This window comes from Chrysochloris asiatica, unplaced genomic scaffold (assembly GCF_000296735.1).
Source record: "Chrysochloris asiatica unplaced genomic scaffold, ChrAsi1.0 scaffold00024, whole genome shotgun sequence".
NCBI lineage: Eukaryota > Metazoa > Chordata > Mammalia > Afrosoricida > Chrysochloridae > Chrysochloris > Chrysochloris asiatica.
The window spans coordinates 16,433,758-16,453,958 of NW_006408542.1; the positions used below are offsets into that span (position 1 = coordinate 16,433,758).

A 20,201-nucleotide genomic window follows, 5' to 3' on the forward strand; every position below is an offset into this window, starting at 1 on the left:
CTGTCCACAGTTGGTGTCCCTGCTTGTATTTAAAATACCAGTTGCATAGCTTTCAAAATCACAGCAACTCACAAGCCACCACACTACAACAAACTGACAGATGAGTGGTGGATTTCAGTGTGTAGGTTGGTACAAATTTTATGGAGGATAGTTTGGCAGTATTTGTAAACATGTGACATTACCTTACCTTTGATCACATATTCCATGTCTAGGTATTTTCCCTAAGGAGAAAATAGTATTTGTGGGAAAACATGTGTCTTCATTGTACCACCCTTTATAAGCTCCTAATAGCAAAAATGTAGCAATAAACCTCAATGTCTATAGCAGGGAATCTGATTAAATAAATTATGGTGCAAGAACAGAATATCTGCTGTTGTGGTTGTTAGGTGCTGTTTAGTCAGTTCCTACTCTTAGGAACCCTATGCACAACAGACCAAAACTCTGCCGGTCCTGTGCCATTCTCATCATTGTAAGGTCTCAGCCCATTATTGCTGCTACTATGTTAATATATCTTGGTGGGGCTCTTCCTTGAAAAAATTTGTTTACTATAGAATTTTTAGGCAGTCATTAAAAATGATGCTGCTGTTATTTTTATTGTCATGCAAAGCTATTCATCACATAGTTGTATTGAGTGGAGCAGAATAAAATTATTGATTACTTTCATACTAAGATCCTGTCTTTGTAAAATACCTTTATGCCTAGTAAGATATTTGGAATGATGGTGCCCAAGATGTTAACAGTAATTTTATCTTCATGATGGAATTTTAGGTGATTTCTTTTTTTACTCCTTTTTTAAATATTTAATTTATTTTAAACTCTCAACCTGTGAATTTTTTTTGAGAAAATTATGAAATTATTCTTTAAAGAAGTCATATTTTTGTATTTAAAGTTTGGTTAAGTACCCTTCCCCATTATTACTTTTTAAAACCTCAAAACCATTTACTAAAGGCATAAAGAAATTCATCATTATGGTGATAATATCTACTTGGTGTTAGGTTCTTCCTTCAGAGTCTTTCATTCTGTATTTTAGCTTTATAGAATTCTTTTTAAGTAGAGGTATGCCAGCTACTAGGACTTTGGGATATGCCAAAGCTCATGTGTAGAAGTAGATTAGTATGGTCCCTTGTGTGTTCTGGTTGTCAGGATAATTATTTTGGATTCATAGAGTCTCTTCTATCTAACAACAACAAAACCTCAGAGCCCTGGTGTGGTGCTACAGGATAATGCGCTGGACCGCAAGCTCGGTGGTTCAAACTCCTCGGAATCCCTATACAGTGTCGCTATGAGTTGGAACGGACTCAACAGAACTTAACATCAACACCAACAAACAACAATGAATCTCTCTTTGCATAATAATAATAATAGTGATAGATAACATGAGCAATGACAGCTAACTTTATTTTTGTTTGAGCTTGCTCTGAGGAACTGTCCTAAACATCTTGCAGGTTTTTATATTACTTTAATACTCATAATAATTTTGTGAGGTTAATAATATTATACTACTACCAGCTGTTCTGTGGGAGAAAGATGAGGCTTTCTGTTCCCGTAAAGATTTACAACCTTGGAAACCCTATACAGGGTTGCTATGAGTCGAAACCTACTCCACAGCACATAACCACCACCACCACAATTGTATTTTACAGATGAGGAGCCTACGGTATGGATAGGTTAAATAACCCGTCCAAGGTCATGGGAATGGCAGAGTTGGGATTAGTGGTGGTGGTTGTGTGCCATGGAATCAGTTCTAACTCTTAGGATAGGATTTTCGAGGCTGTAAATCTTTACAGGAGTAGAAAGCCTCATCTTTCTCCCATGGAGTTTCAAACTGTTGGCATTGAGGTTAGCAGCCCGACTTGTAATCACTAAGCTTTTTTGCTGTTATTGTTGCTAAGTATCATCGAGTTGGTTCAGACCCCCAGGGACCTTGTGTAGGGCTTCTGTGGAGCAACTGGTGAGCTTGAACTGCTGACCTTGCAATTCAAATAGACTTTACAGTCCAATACATTAACCCACAGTGCCACACCAGAGCCCAATAAGTCTGAATCAAAGTACCTCTGGTTCACTGTCTCCCTAACTTTCCTTATTAATCTAAATCGAAATCCTCCTTGCTGATTTTCCTTGTTTTTTATCCCCAACTTGTCATTTGACCAGAAATGCCATAATGGCTGGGGTAATAAGGCAGCTGACTAAACTTCTGTGCAGCAAATACTCTATGGAGTGATCACTTGGCTTATTCATTGAATCTCTTAGGGCTTTACTTATCCATTTATTTAACATCCTGTTCTCCGAAATGTTCATGCTCAGATTTTCAACTCGTTGAAGTTGAAAATGCATCTGGGTGGAGGGGGTAGTAAACCTTTCAGGCTTTTCAACTTTACATCAAAACCCATCAGCATAATGCTAAGACAGAGTACATTTGTTGTGCTTTCTGAAGAGACAGCATATTCTCATCCTCAAGCAGTGGAGACTGTCTCGTGTCCTGCCTGATCTTTGGGGGTAACCTCTTGGGGAAAATGTCATTTTATAGATTCATAGTCAAGGAGTCCTGGTGTGGCACTGAGATAAACAATAGACTGCAAGATCGGTTTGCACCGCAAGGTGGGAAGAACTTAACAACAGCAACAACAATTTAGTTAAGGGGTCCTGTTGACATAGCTGGTTATGAGTTGGGCTGCCATCTGCAAGGCTAGGAATTCGAACCCATTAGCAGCTCCACAGGTGAAAGGTATGGCCGTCTGCTTTCATAAAGATTATACAGTCTTGGAAAACCCTACGTCCTGTAAAGTCTCTATGAGTCCAAGTCAACTCAACAGCAACAGGTTTGGTTTTGGGGAAGGATTTGGTTTTTTCTTTTTGCTTGTTGTTTTGATGTAGTTTACTCTGATTATGGACTCCTAGTGTGGCACTGTAGGATCAGCACTGGACTGCGAACCACAAGGTCACTAGTTCAAACCCGTCAGCTACTCCTTGGAAACCCTATACAGGGTTGCTATGAGTCAGAACCGACTCAATGACACTTAACAACAACAACATTCTGAGTAATTGTAAGAGTAACTCATGATCATTGTAAAACTTTATACACAAAAGTGTATAAAGAAAAAATTTGAAGCACTCATATCTAGTGATAGCCACTAGAAACTATAGTTTTCAAATAGGTTTGTCTTCTACCTTGGCAATTTATAAAGACCATGTAAGTCTTCTGAATAAATGATTTACAGATGACAAGTTTAGAAAATGCCTATCTATGGAATTTAGTGTGTAGGTTTAGTGTGAAATTTTGATATGCCAAACCTAATGAAATTAAAATTTAATTTTATACTTCAGTTTGACTTTTTTAGTTGAAGAAAAGAAATAATTGTTTATGTTAGAAATGTTAGTATGTATTCAAACAAAAAGGTATAAATGACTTTCATGGTTTTATTTGCTCCTGCAAGTTATTCTTTCCATTTGTTTTTGGCTAACATGGGATAAATAGACTAAGTCTTCAACTGTTACTTATTAATTGGTTGAATGAAGGTTCATATAAGATCTACCTGTTAATTAAATATAAGTTTTAGTATTTGTAAATTTGGTTGTTACAGTTTGTGCTGTTTTTGTTGTGACTGAAATTTTGTAAAATTTATTTAGGTTCATTTACTACTTTCCTGGAAGGAGCTCTAGTAGCGTAGTGGTTATGAATCGGGCTGTGAACCACAAGGTCAGCAGTTCAAAACTACCAGCCAGTCCGCGGGAGAAAGATGAGGCTTTCTGCTCCTGTAAAGATTTACAGCCTTGGAAACCCTGTACAGGGTCACTATGAGTCGGAACCGACTCGACGGCACTTAACAACAACAACTACTTTCCTGGAGTCCTTGTATGGCACTATAGGATAAGCACTGGACTGCTAACCACAAGGTCTGCAGTTCAAACCAACCCTTGACCCTATGTGGGTCACTGTGTGTCCAAACTGACTTGATGGCACTTAAAAACAGCAACTACTTTTCTAGAGAAAGGGGTTATAAATCTTACCATTATAAAACAACAGTGACAGGAGAGACTGATGTGGTATGAAGTATAATAAGTAACTTACGTTTGTTTCAAGTTGAAATAACTTGGAAGGAACGTTGTTCTTATATCATTTCTTAAGAGGACTTTTATAATCAACAAGTCTATCCTTTTGTGTTTTCTAGGCATCTGGCCGTCTGAAGAGGTTTTAGCTTACTATGCTGTCAAGCACAAGGATATATTCAGGTACAGAACTGCATTTTAAAATACTTTGTAACCCATTTAGAGTATTATTTCTACATATTAAAGAGTCCCATGATTACATTCTTCAAATTGTTTAAAAAAGAAAGAAAGTAAGGATAGGAAAGGGGAAAAAAGTTCACAGTGAAAACATGCTTCTTTTGAAAAAGAAATCTGAATTGCCTTTGGGTACTAATATTGCACAGCAAGCTTTTTGCTATATGTCAAATGCTTTTGATTTTCACTCAAGGCATTTTACTTCACTTTGATTTTGGGGAAACAAAAGTGAAGCTCCAATCAATCCTTACTGATTGTGAAGGTCAAAAAAAAAAAAAAACAATAAAGATGTTCTTTTACCTTCTGTGAGGAAAGTCACGATAGACTATCTGACAAATAAATACCCCACTGTTATTATTTAAAGGCTTTAAAGGTATATTTATGTACCTAACAATTTGTATTTCTAAAATATAAATTACTATTACAGATTCAACCTATGGAAATAAATGTTAGTGTGTTATAGATGGAGTGGAGTGTCTGGATGGGATTTAGGAAAAAGGAAAAAAAAAAAATCTTTTATTTGAAAATTGTAAAGCTGTTTGGTAGGCCCAGAAAATACAGGTTTTTCATTATAATTCTCATTTTATTAAACTCATCCAGAGCATACTTTCTAAATAGACCATTATGATTCCAGACAAGCAATCCAGCATCATGGTGTGTGTTTTAATAATACGTATTTACTATTTATCAATAATATATCTATTTTGAAGTTATATGGGTCCATATTTGGAGTCCCTGGTGTGGCGCTGTAGGATAAGCACTGGACTGCTAACTGCAAGGTCGGAAGTTCAAACCCACCAGCCGCTCCTCAGAAACACTATATAGAGTCACTATGAGTCGAAATCGACTCAATGACGCTTAGCAACAACAACTTGGGTCCATATTTACCAACCAGTGTTTAATTGTTTTTAATAATTAAATATTCATTAAGTGTATTTCCAAATGTAAATGTCCTTGCTTGGCTTCTTTTCTTCTCCTCCCTCCCCCCATCTTCTTGTTTAGCCCTGCTTTTTTTTCCTCCTCAGAGAATAAACTTCCCAAACTGGGAATAAGAAAAAATCATCAGAGTGTAAGCATATAAAATAAGAACAGAGCAATTTTGAATTAGGCTGCAGAACTGCCCTGGAGGCCTGGCATTTGCTCATCTTACTGTGCTTAACCCTGACTGGAGCTTCAGTCAGTGAGCCGTGGGCCAGGGCAAGAATGTCCCACGTTGAGGGCTGATGTTTAGGCACAAAGAGGAAGGTAAGTGCAGAGCGCCAACCAGGCTGTCAGCTTTAACTCTGGCCGCTTTACTTTGAGAGGTGAAGTCAGAGTCCGCTCATTAATTTAGTCATTACTGGGTTTGCTGGCTTAACCATATTAAGCACCTGCATTGTTTATTCACTGCCTTGTGGTGGGGGTCAATTGTTATTTAAGTGTTAATTGCTAAATGCTCTTTGTTGTTAATTGTACTTTATGGAGCCGGTTCAGCTTTCCAAAATGTTTAAGTTTGTTGTAGATTTAAAAAAAAAAAAAAAATCAGGATTGCATGTATTTTTGTGTGTGCTGTGTGTATGTAAGTAACTATAATATAGGTCTACATACACACTCATATATATTCTTCATTTACTTGTCTAACTGTTTTTGAAGGAATGAATGTGGATTAACAGTGTTATCCTTTCCTAACAATTATCTTTCGCTACTCTAGCTAGTTTAGTTCTAAAAGACAGCGCCATTGACAAGGGGTAAAAAGGGAACCTTCTCAGATTTTTCAGCTCAGCGGTGGTAATGTTGCAGTGAACACTAATGAGGAGACCCCCACTGATTTGCCTGCTTTGTGACTTTTCTATTTCATAATTATTTTTAAAACGCAAAACGACATGAGGTAGCCCGGTCTTGTCTCTACAACTTCCTGGTAGCGCCGTTCTTACTGCAGATGGCAATTTGTTCTTGTAACATATATATCTCTCTGACCATTTTCATCTAATTTGTATGGGTTCTATCATTTCTTTTCTCTCTTTCAGAGACCTTGCTGTGTGTGAGCTAGGGGGTGGCATGACATGCTTGGCTGGGCTCATGGTAGGTCTTTTCTCAATTCCAATCCCATTCAGAGGGAGGAACAAAAGGAAAAATGTTCCAGGGCCTCCAACTGCTGGGTCAGAGAACCGTCAACAGCATCAGCTGCGGTCAAGCTGCCGGGTCTTGAGAGACCTTCTAGATTGACTTACTTTCGGATCATATTGATTTTATGGTTGCCTCTATGAGCAGAAACATTTTACCTCAGTGTAGTCAATATCGCTTGTTGTGACATTCCAGGCCTCGCACAGTCTTTCTTTGCCATAGCAAAAGCATTTTTTTTCTTCCTTCAGATTATAGTCCCATTTGCTAAGATACAGGAATAGCCTGGCGAATCACAGTTGGAGCACCATGATATAGCTGCTAATGTTTTGCCTGCATTATTACACCAACAAACATGATCCAGAGCGCTCAGTAATTAGATTCTTTTGAATTAGATTGGCCATTCAGGAACGTCGTTCCCCATTCTCTGGGTTCTGAGTCATGTATTCAGGAGATATTATGTAGCAGCATAGTGCATTAGACAAGTTTTTATGTCTCTACAAATAAAAGCATATTGTTACACTGATTGGCATTTGACAAACCTGTCGCTCTTATACAATGTGTCGAGGTTACAGCCCAATGTGCGAGCATGTCAAAGCTCACAAAAAAATTACCCTCACAAAGCCATCTGCCTGCAATGCAAAGTTATATGAAGGGCATCAGGCAGTCAGACAGAAGCAAGCTGAAAGGCAGAGTGACAGCCTTGTATGATGGCTCTACTAGATAAACAGAAGCCCACAAATGAAAGCCTCTCAGAATACCATCATCCGCTGTCACAATGCAATTACCGAACAGAATGATAGCAAGATAGAGGCTCCCGCAAATGGAATGATAAAAGTATTGACTGATTTGATTGAATGATTAAAATAATGCAGACATAAAATGAAAAAAGATTGAAGATTGTTACAGAGAAATAGGTGAGGAAGCATGATACTGAAGGCTTGTCACTCCTGTCTTCACTTCCACACAGACAAGCATATTTGCTCATTGTTTGCTGTGCTCCCCCTTTTTTTTTTTTTTCAGGTTGCTATTTCTGCAGATGTCAAAGAAGTTCTGTTAACTGATGGGAATGAAAAGGCCATCAGAAGTATCCTTATTCAGATAGAAAACGGGTTTGTTGTGCTCATTCCTTTTTCCTGGCTGAGTAACAATTGAAATAAAGAAAGACAGCATGGGGTTTTAAAAAAGAGTTTTCCCCCACCATAAGTAATTAAGAGAAGTAGAAATATATGGAGTTGGTTGCATAGGTCTATGTGCTTTTTGTTTTGTTTTTCCAAATATTTTTATAGTCAATTCTCATTAAAGGGGCCTACATTTTCCAGGTCATGCAAGACGTAAAAAATATTTCCATAATAATTTAGAAGCATTCTTTTTCATTTCTTTCCATTGAAATTCGGGAGTATAAAATAAATTGTTTGACAGTTATTGTATAGGAGAATGCTTGCCAAAATTAACTTCCAGCTTCATTTTCCATATTATCTTTTGTGCGTGTGATAGTGTATCTACCATGTAATATTGTATCTACTTCAATTGCTGAGTAGTTACCTACATTCCCCACTGGAAGTAGCTATCCTTTTTTTTTTTTTTTTAATTTCCTCTTATTTAGGATTATAAAATCTATCTATTTTTTTCTGCTTTGCGATTTTAGTTCAATCCCCATTATATTAGATTATGTACACAGAGTTCTGGAAAATTGAACTGTACTTTAAGAACGCAAGCGTAATTTATAGCTGCTTTAGCAATCTAGCTGATTTGTTCAGGGACAGTTAACAACCGTTAGAAATTGAGAGGAAAAGTAGAAGATATTTATTTTGGGTTTTTCGGCATGCCTTTGAATTCCATTTTGAGATCCAATGTCAACATATTTGAGTTTTAGCCCTAAAACGCTAAAACAGTTTTTATTTATGTGGCATCTTATATAAAATCTTTTTTGCTCTCATTCTCCTATATAATCCCTTGAAAATAAAATTTGCAGCAGCTCCATTCGGCTGCTCAAACAGGAGAAAGGAGGTACAAGAAGCACAGTAGCTAATATTGTTCAGCCGTACTTGTGTGCGCCACGGAGCCCCACCCAGCTAATTGCCTGACAGACTTGAAGAAAAAAAAAACTCAGGAAGAAAAAACAGCCAATCACAAGCTTGGCCTTTCACACAAGAGAAAGAGATCACAAAAGGTGCTTCCTTTTTTAAAATGCAGGATTTTAGTCATGATCTTGAGACTGTCGCAAGTTTTTCAAAATATTCCTGAAGATGAGCTGATGTTGTTTCATTCAGTGTGCTTTGTTCAGAGTTATTCCTGCACTGTATCATTTCACTCTGCTCCTCCTCCACATGTCAGAGGAAAAACAGAGAACAAGAGAACTCAGGTATTCCTGCACAGCTTAAATGAAGGTTTGGGACAAGAAAAAAGGCAGGGTCTTGAATAAGAGAAGGTCATTTTAGCCACCAGAACTTTCAGATTGGACCCAATAGCTTGAGGTTTGTCTCAGGTCAGTAGGTGTCTTATTTAATAGCAGCAGAAACCAATTAGAACTTTTATCAAACTACAGAAGGCATCTGTAGTTAGTATGTAAATTACATTGTACAAAAATGATTATTGAGCTAAACTACAGAGCTTCCAAAGAAGGGAAGAAATGCTAATGTCATTAATTAACGCACCTTTGCTTTAAACAGCAAAGATGCTGTGCCAGCTCTTGAAATCAGAGGAAATCTCAGATTCTGTATTCATTCTGCCGGCCTTTCAAAGAAATGATTGGTACAGCCCCCTCCCAAGAAAATGGATTTTTAACATTTGGTCCTCAGACGCTCAGCCCTGAGAGTGCTTTATTGTGCTGGGTTTTACAATGGGTTTAATATAGCGGGGTGCCAAAGGGCAGGAGGGGAAGAACTTTACAATGTAGATAAAGTAGGTCCTTTCAGGATGCAGACCAAACCTGGTAGTATGTTTAATTTCATTTTTTAGGACTTTCCTGATGAAGTTCAGTTTTTATCCTGCAGTTGTTCTATGTTTGTGTGCCTTTTCTTCTGTTGTAACCAGATCTAAATTTTTTAAAAATTAAGAGTAAAAAGCATGCATAAAGCCTTAAAAATTGGGAATGTGTTTTCCCTATGTTTAATACTGTTATTCTTAACTTGCTAACAGAACTTAGAATTGGCATTCGTCATAATGTTTTACTGAGTAAGATTAATATGAATGGAACATTTTTTTCTATTTGTATGCCTACTTTCTGTAAGAATAACTAATTCACTGATTCGCATATTGTTGATGCATATAGATAGAAACAAACTCATTTAAAAATTACTGTTTACATCTTTCCTTTAAATTATAGGAAGCGTAAATTATATAGCAGTTGTAGGATATTATCCAAAAATTACTTTCTAAAAAGTAGAAGTGGATGTCAACAACAAAAAAGGGAGAAACATTGCCAGAAACCAGAAAATCTCTAAGCAAAGCTGCTAATTATTCTTAATGGGCAAGATGAGCACATTAAGAAACAAATGAATACATCAGTGAAATGTAATTGAAAATCGACCTGGCAGTCGTACATCACATCTGAGTATTGGCCTGTATATTACTCTTGTCATTTAAAAATTTATTTTTGTTGTTCTTAGCATCTGAATTTAATGACTCCAACCCAGTCTTCTTTCCTAGCCTCTTAAGCTGATAAGATTCTGATTTTTTACACCTTTTTTTTTAAAAGGCATTTTCTGATATTTTCCTTTTATCTTCTCTTATTATTATTATATTTTTTAATGTATGATGCAATGAGTGGCTAAATTCAGAATCTTTATATCATAGGAACATACCAACCAGCTGTGAGGTTCTGTATTATCTCTCTGGAAAGGCTTCAGATGGATTGGCTATGTCTTTCAGAACCCCCTACCTTGATCCTGAAAAGCTAGATGTTGATCTGAGATTTATTAAACAGGGATGTCTGAAAAGAGATGAAGACTTGAGGTATAAATGAATGTTGTAAGACCTAAATACTTTCTCACACTTTTAGGTAGTTTTCCTTAAAGATTCTTCTTAGTCTTTAAACTGTATTGCTGGTCTACACCGGAAGCATCTTAGAGCCCAGCCCCCACCCCACCCCTCACTCCCAATCTGGCAGCTACTTCTCACCAAAGGCACCATTTTGTCTGTACTCAGAGAACAAAGGGTAAATTTGGAAATGAGAATTTCATTCCGTTCTCAAATTTACCCTAAAATAATATGAAACCTGTTCCCTTCTCTTCGGTACTATCCTTTAGAAAAAGAAATTTCCAAGTATCCACAGATAATTGTTGTTGTTGTTATTGTTATGTGCCATGGAATCGATTCCGACTCATAGCGAACCCTGTTCAGGGTTTCCGAGGCTGTAAATCTTTATGGGAGCAGAAAGCCTCATCTTTCTCCCACAGATAATTATCACTCAAAAAAGGTCTGTAGCTGGTGATGACAATAAAGTACAAATAAGGTAGGGAATTCCTGTACTGAGTTATTACTGATACTAATCCTTTACCAAATCATACTGAATGAAAGTACAACACCTTAAGGTTAATGGGCCTTTGTGATTACAATCACTCATTTACTCAATGCAAGCACCCTGTCTTGACCCATGCTTAGTAAACAAACACCAGGTGTGTTATCTGCAAAGCATATCAATCTTGGTGGCCCATTGATCCAAGCATCTTACTGACCCAAGCATCTTATCCACACAGTAAGATCGGTCTCAATCATGATCTGGAGCTCAGGATTCTCCCCAAATCAGTAAATCTCCTGTGTTTTTAGAGGAGATACTCACAGAATTTTATTTAGCAGAATTCCCAGCTTGAATTATGAATGGATTAAGCTTCACGAAGAGGGTTCAGAATTTAAGAATCCTAGACCACCACTCTGCTCCAACAGTGGTGATAGCTGTACTTCTGTCTATTGTTGATGTTAAGTGCTGTTGAGTTGGTTCCGACCCATAGCGACCCTGTGTAGGGTTTCTGAGGAGCCACTGGTGAGCTTGAGCCACTGACCTTGCAGTTCAAACAGCTTTGCAGTCTGGCGCATTAACCCATGATGCCACACCAGGACTCTATCTATTAGATGAACCATACATGTGCCTTACATGGGTAGGAGCTCAACAAGTATCTATTAAAGTTGATTCATTCCAATTTCAGATGCTACCTACACATCAATGGACAAGAGAGGCGTATTCGCTATCCTCATGGAGCAAACATTCCAGAGAGGGAATTGGTTGGCATCTGATAAGGCAGTTGTGAAAATGTCATTTTGATGTTGCTCCCGAAGCCAATAAGGAATAGAAAAGTCAAACCCCCTGTCATCCGGTCAATTCCAAAGCATAGCAACCCCATATGACAGAGTACATCTACCCCATAGGATTTCCAAGGTTAGTATCTTTATGGAAGCAGCTGCCACATCTTTCTCCCTTGGTGAGACTGGTGGGTTCAAATTGCCAGCCTTTCGGTTAGCAGTTGAGTGCTTAGCCACTGTGCTACCTGAGCTCTTTGAGTAAGGAATGATAACCCAAACCAAACTGGACTGCTCATCACCGCACCAGCTGTTCCTCAGAAGAACGTTGAGGTTTTCTGCTGTGGTAGAGATTTACACATCTGAAAACCCTACACATAGTCACTATGAGACCGAATAGACTTGATGGTAGTGAATCCTGGTGCAGTGCTGTGGGTTAATGCGCTGGAATGAAAAGTTGGTTTGAACCGCAAAGTCAGCGGTTCAGGCTCACCAGTCACTCCTCAGAAACCCTGAACAGGGTTGCTATGAGTCGGAACTGCCTCAACGGCACTTAACAACAATAACAACTTGTTGTACAGCGTCACCAGGACTCCTTCGAGTAAGGAATGGTGGTGGTGGTGGTGGTTATGTGTTGAGTTGGTTCTGATTCATAGCGACTTTTTATAGGGTTTCTGAGGCTGTACATCATTACATCTTTATGAGAGCAGAAAGTCTCATCTTTTCCCAAGGAGCAGCTGGTGGATTCAAACTGCTAACTTTGTTGTTAGCAGCCCAACTCGTAAGAAATAGAGGAGGCTAAATGAGAACTTCTTGTTTGCTGATTATTTAGTTACAAGACAATCAGACGCCCCAGAAGATGTTATTCGTTATTGGAACAAATGTCACTGTTAATTAGAATTGAATAACTCACTGTCTCTTCCCAAGATATATATTTTCAAATGATGAGAAACATTAATAACAGTAGTAATTAAAAAAAAAAACTATCACTTTGGATGTAAAGTTCTAAGTAGGCCTTTAAAAAAATCTTTGTATCTCCAAGAGTGATTTTGTTATCCGGGAACCAAGTGTTTTGTCTAAAACATATCTCTGAATTTGTAACAGGAATCATTGAAAACACAGGTTTTGCCTTTGCTAGAGCACACTGACGTGTTCAAAGACATCGGGAAATTGAGTCCTCTAATTCCTTCCAGATATTTACGTTCTACAGTATAAATGTTCACACAGTTCTGAGCAGAAGGAAATAAACCAAAGCTGAACTGCCAAATCTCTCCATCCCACCAAAGCCTTGTCATAGACTGTTTTAAAAGATAATAAATTGACAGGAAGTAGGAGAACTGAAAAATCTGCAGTTTGAAACCCCCAGCGGTACCTCAGGAGAAAGGTATTGGCTATCTGCTCCCATTAAGATGACAGCCTAGGAAACCTTTAGGTAGTTCTACTCTGTCTCATGGCTTAGCTATTAATCAAATCAACGGTTCCACACACAACAACAAGGAATATACTGTGTGTCAGATCCATTATATTAAGCCTTCCAGCAGTCCTCCAAAATGTGTTATTATTCCTATTTTAGAGATAGAACTCAAAGAGGTTAGTTGGCTCAAGGTCAGTCACACAGTTACTAGAAGAACCCAGACTAGAAGCCAGGTGCATCTGACTTCAGTGCTTATGTTTTTGTTTTTGTTTTCGCCTCACTTAATCATTCTATTTCACCAAAAGCTAGAATGATTTGGTTAGTATCATTTTGTATTTCCTCAGCAGCCTCTGAATGGAAAGGCTTCTTGTCATCAATGGAATAGTCAATGTTAACTGAGTTCACAGTTATGCTGTATCATCCTCTCATCTTATTTGACCAATAAGCACATTTAAAAAAATTCTGTTCACTGAAATTAGCAAATATTGCCTAATCAAACTTTTCCAAAACACTCAGGGATTGACTTTATGATCTCATAGTTTCATATCCTCACTCTTGATATTATGATACAAATAGAGGTAACATAAAACAAGAAAAGTATGTTATCATTTGTAAAAGAATTTTTTGTTTAAAGAACAGTGCCCGCTCTCAAAACATATATAGCAACCACTATTGCAGAGAGAGTCCTGGTGTGACACTGTGGCTTAATGCGCTGGACTGACAAAGTCACTTTGAACCACAAGGTCGGCAGTACAAGCTCACCAGCTGCTCCTTGGAAACCCTATACAAGTTTGCTATGAGTTGGAACCAACTTAACAGCACTTAACAACAACAACAATTGCAGAGGGAGGCTAATATTTTAAACACTGCTTATAAACACAAAATTAAGTTATCTAATAGAATTAATATTTTAAATGACTATTACTACAGTTTCAATTTAATGCCTACAACTACAATATCTCTCCAATAATATATATATATATGTGTGTGTGTGTGTGTGTGTATAAAATCAACTGAAACAAAATTAACATGGAGCCCCACTCTGAAACTGTGCTCTATCTGAGAAGAAAATTTAGGAAGATAATCTGGTTTTCTTTTTGCCACAAGCATACAAGGGGGCTTCAAAAAGTTCATGGAAAATACCATTATCTTTTAATTCCATTTTTTCACAAACTTCCTGAAGCCCCCTAGTGTACCCTGTAGCTCTCAAAATCCAGTTGCCCAGACAAGGAGATTGGAGGTAATTGCTCTCCAAGCATTTAATCAGAAATCACATTAAAGCTGCCTTTGCATCCAGCACCTTCCACTGATGGTCTCCAGAAACTGGGTGCAGTTCAGAGAACACAATTTGGTTCATCGTGTTGAATATCATCCTGGACACACTGACTCAAGTTGATTGAATTTCTTTTCTTACCCTGAGGATGACACAGAAGAATGACAAAATCTATTATTGGACACAGTGCCATCCAGAAGAACCACCTCAAAGTCTGACCTCAAGTCAAGGGTGGATATACTTGCTATGTTTTCTCTATGCACTTGTTCTAATATTTAAAACAAAACAAAACAAAACAAAACACCTCCTAAACCACAAAACCATATTTCTTACCTAGCTCTAAAAATAAAACAGCTAAATACTGCTGTGATTTTTTTCATTAAAAAAAAATTACCTCTAGAACATAAATGCATATACTTGCTTCAGCCTGACCACCTGGAGTCACAGGTTCATAAACTGTATAAAAGTATATAGTGTTAAGATGTTTACTAAAAATTATTAATAGATCTCCTGAGTTATATAATTTAACTTCCCTGTGACTATTTTATAAAAAGTATTACCTCCACTAACAAAATAATATGTTTTGCTTGATAGATTAGTCATGTACTCATACGACGCTACAGGTGTACCGCACACATTGTGGCGTGTGGCTGGCTACCATGGAAACGCAGATCAGGGTGTGGCCAGAGTGTGGGGGAGCTTAATCAGAAACAGTTGTCAGTTGACTCTCTATTAATTATGTCTCCTCAGAATAAAGATGTCAGCTGTCCTTTTCTGCAAGACATTTCATTTAGAAGACTTTCCTGAAATACTTTCTTCCTGAAATAGACAGAAGTGTAGGCCGATTGTGTCATTTTCGTTAATCAAAACAAGTAGGCAAATTAGTCTCTTTTATTTTTGTAATGAATGTAATTTAACAGTATTTAATTTGCATACAGGAAAGTTCACCCAGGAAAAAAAAAAAAAAAGTCTACATTATAGCACTTTTGTAAACCTCAACAAAGCCCTTCATTAGGAGACCTAATTGATTTTTCCTACCCACTCCTGGGGAAAGAAAGCTATCACAGTACCTGCTTATTCACTCAGTGGAAAAATGGGTGTGCCTGGTGGTTCAAGCAGAGATTTGGGTTAAAAAGTCCTGTGGCTCTGTTCTTGCAGGGAGATTTTGGCCAGTGCTTGCTTTGAGCTTTCAGGAAATCTGCTGTTCTGAGCAATAGGGGGAGCATGGCTTGTCTGCTTAGTTTCTGCCCCATGGGCCCAATTTAGTTCAGCTTGCAGCCTTCACTGGAGTTATTTCACTTCTTGTTTATTTAAACCTACCTTATTCCAAAAGAGGGATTTTGAGGCTTCTTACAGTGATACATAGAATATACCAAAAGGAGGGCAAGAAAATGAAAACGTCAAGATAATATGTAACCAGGAATAGAAGCTCATACAGAAAATATGAGTACATGCCATTGTAGGTGTTAGAGGGAGTCTACGTTTGTCTGTGAGTTACACAGGGGCCAGAGTAAAGAGAGGAAAAGGAAGAGTATTACAATTTACAATGTTCAGAAGTTGAAGTAAAAACAGTTGATCTGAAGTCCAGCTTTTCCTGGTGTTGAAAGCTGACATGATTTCTCTCATGGGACCTTATAAAGATCAGCTCCTCAGTAAATATGGCTCTCTGGTTTAAGACCTCACATTCCTGCAGATGGCAAAAGCCAAAGCGTACGTCTGTATGGGCAGTTTTTCAAGGGGATTTGCATTGGATTGACTTTCTTCAGTAATTCATTTTCTCTCAAGGATTCTCCAAACTTTTCTCCATCTGTCTCTTTTGAACTTCTTCCCATGCCTCTCCCTGATGTTCAGCCTTACCTACCCTAATATCATTTGTTGTTTCTCTTAAGTGCTGTTGAGTCAGTCCTAGCTCATAGCGACCCTGTATAGGGTTTCTGAGGAGCGGCTGGTGGGTTTGAACTGCCGACCTTGTGGATCAGCCTGACCTTGAAGTTGAGTGCTTATTCTACAGTGCCACACCAGGACTGGAAATACTTTTATTTGGCATAGCTCAAAAGACTGTCACTGACCAAAGACACCACTGACTGAAAGAGGCTCGCCTTTGGCTTTCTAGCTGTTTTTGAGGGGGCCCTGGTAGCATAGCTTGTTTAAGTGTTTGGCTGCTAACCACAATGTTGGTGGTTCAAACCTACCAGCCGCTCCAAGAGAGAAAACGATAAGGCTGTCTACTCCCATAAAGAAGCTCTGGTAGCGTAGTGGTTACAAATCGGGCTGCAAACCACAAGGTCAGCAGTTCGAAACTACCAGCTGTTCCGCGGGAGAAAGATGAGGCTTTCTGCTCCCGTGAAGATTCACAGCCTCGGAAACCCTACTCAGGGTGGCTATGAGTCAGAACTGACTCCACGGAACTTAACAACCAACCAACCCCTCCCATAAAGATTTACAGCCTCAGAAACCCTAAAGGAGCATTTCTACCCAATCATAAAGGATAGACTCAGTGACAATGGGTTCGGTCTGGTTTGGGGGGACAGTACCCATAATACCCATGGAACAGTCATTTCCCCACAGCCAGCCCCCATAACTCTGACCTTGCTATAATACCACCTGAATGTGCATTTCTTAGGTAACAGAACTGTGTCCAAGGAACAAAAATTGCTTGCCTGTGGTAGTAGCATTTGGTGATAAACCTAGGGTTACATGCTTCCCCTCCTATCTCAAACCATGTATCTTTTCCCTATGCACTGTGCTAATCCAGTGTAAGAAAATTACTGTTTATAGGTCCTATTGTTTGTGGAGGCAGCTAATAATCACTGCAGAAGCTTTCTTAACTATGTCCCAAAGATGTAAGAGACATCATCACAAGGAATCAGAAGGCTGGTGTATTTAAGACTCGGAAAATATCAAGCTGGTAAGATACCTTTCTGTATTAAAACACAATCCAATTTAAACTGTTTTTCTTGGTCTTATGTTGTTTAAAATAATAATAACTACCTTTTATTGAACATTTCCTATGTGCCAGGTAAGTGCTTTATAAGTTTATCTCACTTAATGCTCAGGATCCATCACTCGTCTGTCAGTTTGCCATACTGTAGTGGCTTGAGAGTTGCTGTGATTCTACAAGCTAGGTCACCGGTATTTTAAATACCAGCAGGGTCACCCATGGTGGACAGATTTCAGATGAGCTTCCAGATAAAGACAGACTAGGAAGAAGGAGTGACGAACTACTTCCGAATATTTAGTCACTGAAAACCTAGCAACAACAACAACAACAAATGTTCATGAGACCTGTTTGTGGCAGGTGCTCTCATTGTCCTCAATTAATAAATGGGCACCTGAAAATAGATACAATAAATACTGAATTGGGGATGATTTAGGGACTGCAATTGTACAGCATGAGGTTGGAAGAAGCACAGCCTTGGAGCTTGGGAATGACTCTACTTCGGTGGTTCTCAACCAGGGGAACTTTTGGCAACATCTTGTTTGGAGACATTGGTTTTAACAAGTGTGGGAGGGTGATGGTCCTACTGGCATCTAGTGGGTAGGGACCAGGGATGCTGCTCTAAACATCCTACAGTGCACAGAGAGACCTCCCACAACAAAAAATTACCTGGCCCAACAGGTCAGTAGTGCAGAGATGAAGAAACCCTGCTCTTTCCATGATTTAACAATAGTCTGGCTATGCTTTCCCTTGTAGACTTTGTTCATTCTTATTCAATCTAGAAGAAATTCTTTTTACCTTCAGTTGAAACAATGGTGTTTTCTGTGATGCTACATTTTAGTTTTGCTCTGTTGATATGGACATAGAGGAATGAATAGTTTTCACATATATTATCTGTACTTGTGTATTTTTTTCTTTTATGTGTGTAAACACCGGCATTGTTAGAAGAAACAATTCTATTTTTAGTGTACTTGTCACTGTTAATCTGCCATCCTTTGATGTTTTAAGCTTTCCTTGTTTTCAGGACATTCCCTTTACCTCAACTGTGGAGTTTGGGTGTGGGGGAGAGGTGAATGAACAGCTATCATGCTTAAGAATGAGTATTCTATTAAGTATGTTATTGACACACAGGGATGAGGCTCTAGAATAGCAATGACGTTTTCTCTCTCTTGTATTAGCAAATACAATGAAGTGTCCATACACAGACAATCAGTCCCTGGCTCACAAATGAGAGCCATTCCTCAGTGGGTCTTTTCATTGAATTTATAGGTAAGTTGGAATAGGTGCATACAGTGCTTATTTAACCTTGCTTCTAACTGAAAGGTCAGTGGTTCAAACCCTCCAGCGCTCCACAGGAGAAAGATGAGGCGTACTGCTTCCACAAACATTTACAGCCTTGGAAACCCTACGGAGCAGTTCTACTCTGCAGGTGAGGGGTCGCTATGAGTCAGAATGATGTGGACAGCAGTGGGGTTGGTCTTCATGCAAGAAAAGACTCAAAGCATTTTCCATGATTTAAAAAGCTGCACATGAGAGAGCAAATAAAGGTGGTTGTGATGACGAAGTGGTTGTAAGTAGGGATCGGTTCAGTTGTTTCAAGGTGAGGGCAAATTTATCTAACATTAAAGGGCAAACATGAGTTGTCCATAAGTCAGACATTAACTAGGGACTGCCTGTATGTCTTTTAAAATCCTACATTAGAAATGTTCAGAAGAGGCCGATGACCCCGGGGGGCGGTATGCTCTGTTTCTCACATAAATGAACAAGCCAGTCTTGCTTCCCAGCCTGCCTCCTGCAGGTCTGGAGAAAGAGCAGTGTCTGCCCTCAACAGTGTGCTCTTCATTCTGTAGACAGCCCTTACTCCACGATGCATTACCAGACCCTTCAGGAGAGGACTTCCTTTTTGGACATGATTTTCAACCTGGTCTTTTAGTTATCAATCAAAAGCACATTTTCTAGGTTGTCCTCATTTACATTTATTTAATGCTTAAGGTCATTTGTGACCATTTGAGTGTATTTCAGCATATGGAATCAGGGAATAATAGATTTCAGCCTCACGCTGTGAAGAGAGATTGTGTTTTTACAAGGCATAATGTTGTTTACTGGGTGTTAATAATCACTAATTAATAAACATATCTAGACATCTAAAATGTTACATTTTGAGAAATAAAAGTGTCAAGTGTTAACTTATGGAGTGTAATAGTATTTTCTAGCATCTGTGCATAAAATAATTAAGTTACATAAGGAAGCAAAACATCCTTGTTCAACACAGGGCATATCCCAAATTCTTAATAGATGCTTTCCCACCCATAACCAGTACAATTTTCTATTTTTCTGTTCTCAAAAATGTGGTGTGTAAATGCATTGTTCTGAGATGTACCTGGACATACCGTATGTATGTCATACAGGAATCGCCAAGTTAAGGGGGTTTTCCATTGCTTTCTCAAGTTCATTGTGGTCAGTTTCTTCTCTTTAAGCCACTGCAAACTTTTTGTCCAAAGTCTACGAAAACACTTGCCCAGAACACAGGTGGATCAGTCAGCCCTTTAAATGCCTTTTACATTAACATTTAAGAAACTGAAAGGGAAACTGACACTGATGATGTAATGCAGCACGTCCCCAAGTTATGAACATGGTCAGACAACTTGAACAACTCCTACTTGCACCCACTTTGAAACTACAGAACAAATCCCTACTTGCAACAAAATTCATTACAATCACCTTCATTTGCTGCACATTCAGCTTGAACATGATGGAAAAGGCTTTGAGTCTTTTCTTGCACTCAAACCTCAAACCAAACCATACCCCAATTCATAGTGACCCCTCTAGAGCATAGTAAAACTGCTCCTTAGTGCTTCCAAGGTTATAAATCTTTACAGAAACAGACAGCCTCATCGTTTCCCCATAGAGTGGCTGGAAAGTTTGAACCGTTGACTTTTCGGTTAGCAGCCCAGTGC

At 38.6% G+C, this 20,201-nt stretch overlaps 1 protein-coding gene across 1 annotated transcript in view; it reads left to right on the plus strand.

Annotated features, from left to right (window-relative positions):
* CAMKMT (calmodulin-lysine N-methyltransferase) overlaps positions 1-20,201 on the plus strand; it is a 604,620-nt gene that overhangs the window by 512,556 nt on the left and 71,863 nt on the right. Inside the window, exons 4-7 of the mRNA XM_006839413.1 lie at positions 4,170-4,230; positions 6,288-6,342; positions 7,405-7,468; positions 17,148-17,214. Coding sequence (XP_006839476.1) covers positions 4,170-4,230; positions 6,288-6,342; positions 7,405-7,468; positions 17,148-17,214 — 247 coding nt within the window. The remainder of the gene's footprint in view (positions 1-4,169; positions 4,231-6,287; positions 6,343-7,404; positions 7,469-17,147; positions 17,215-20,201) is intronic.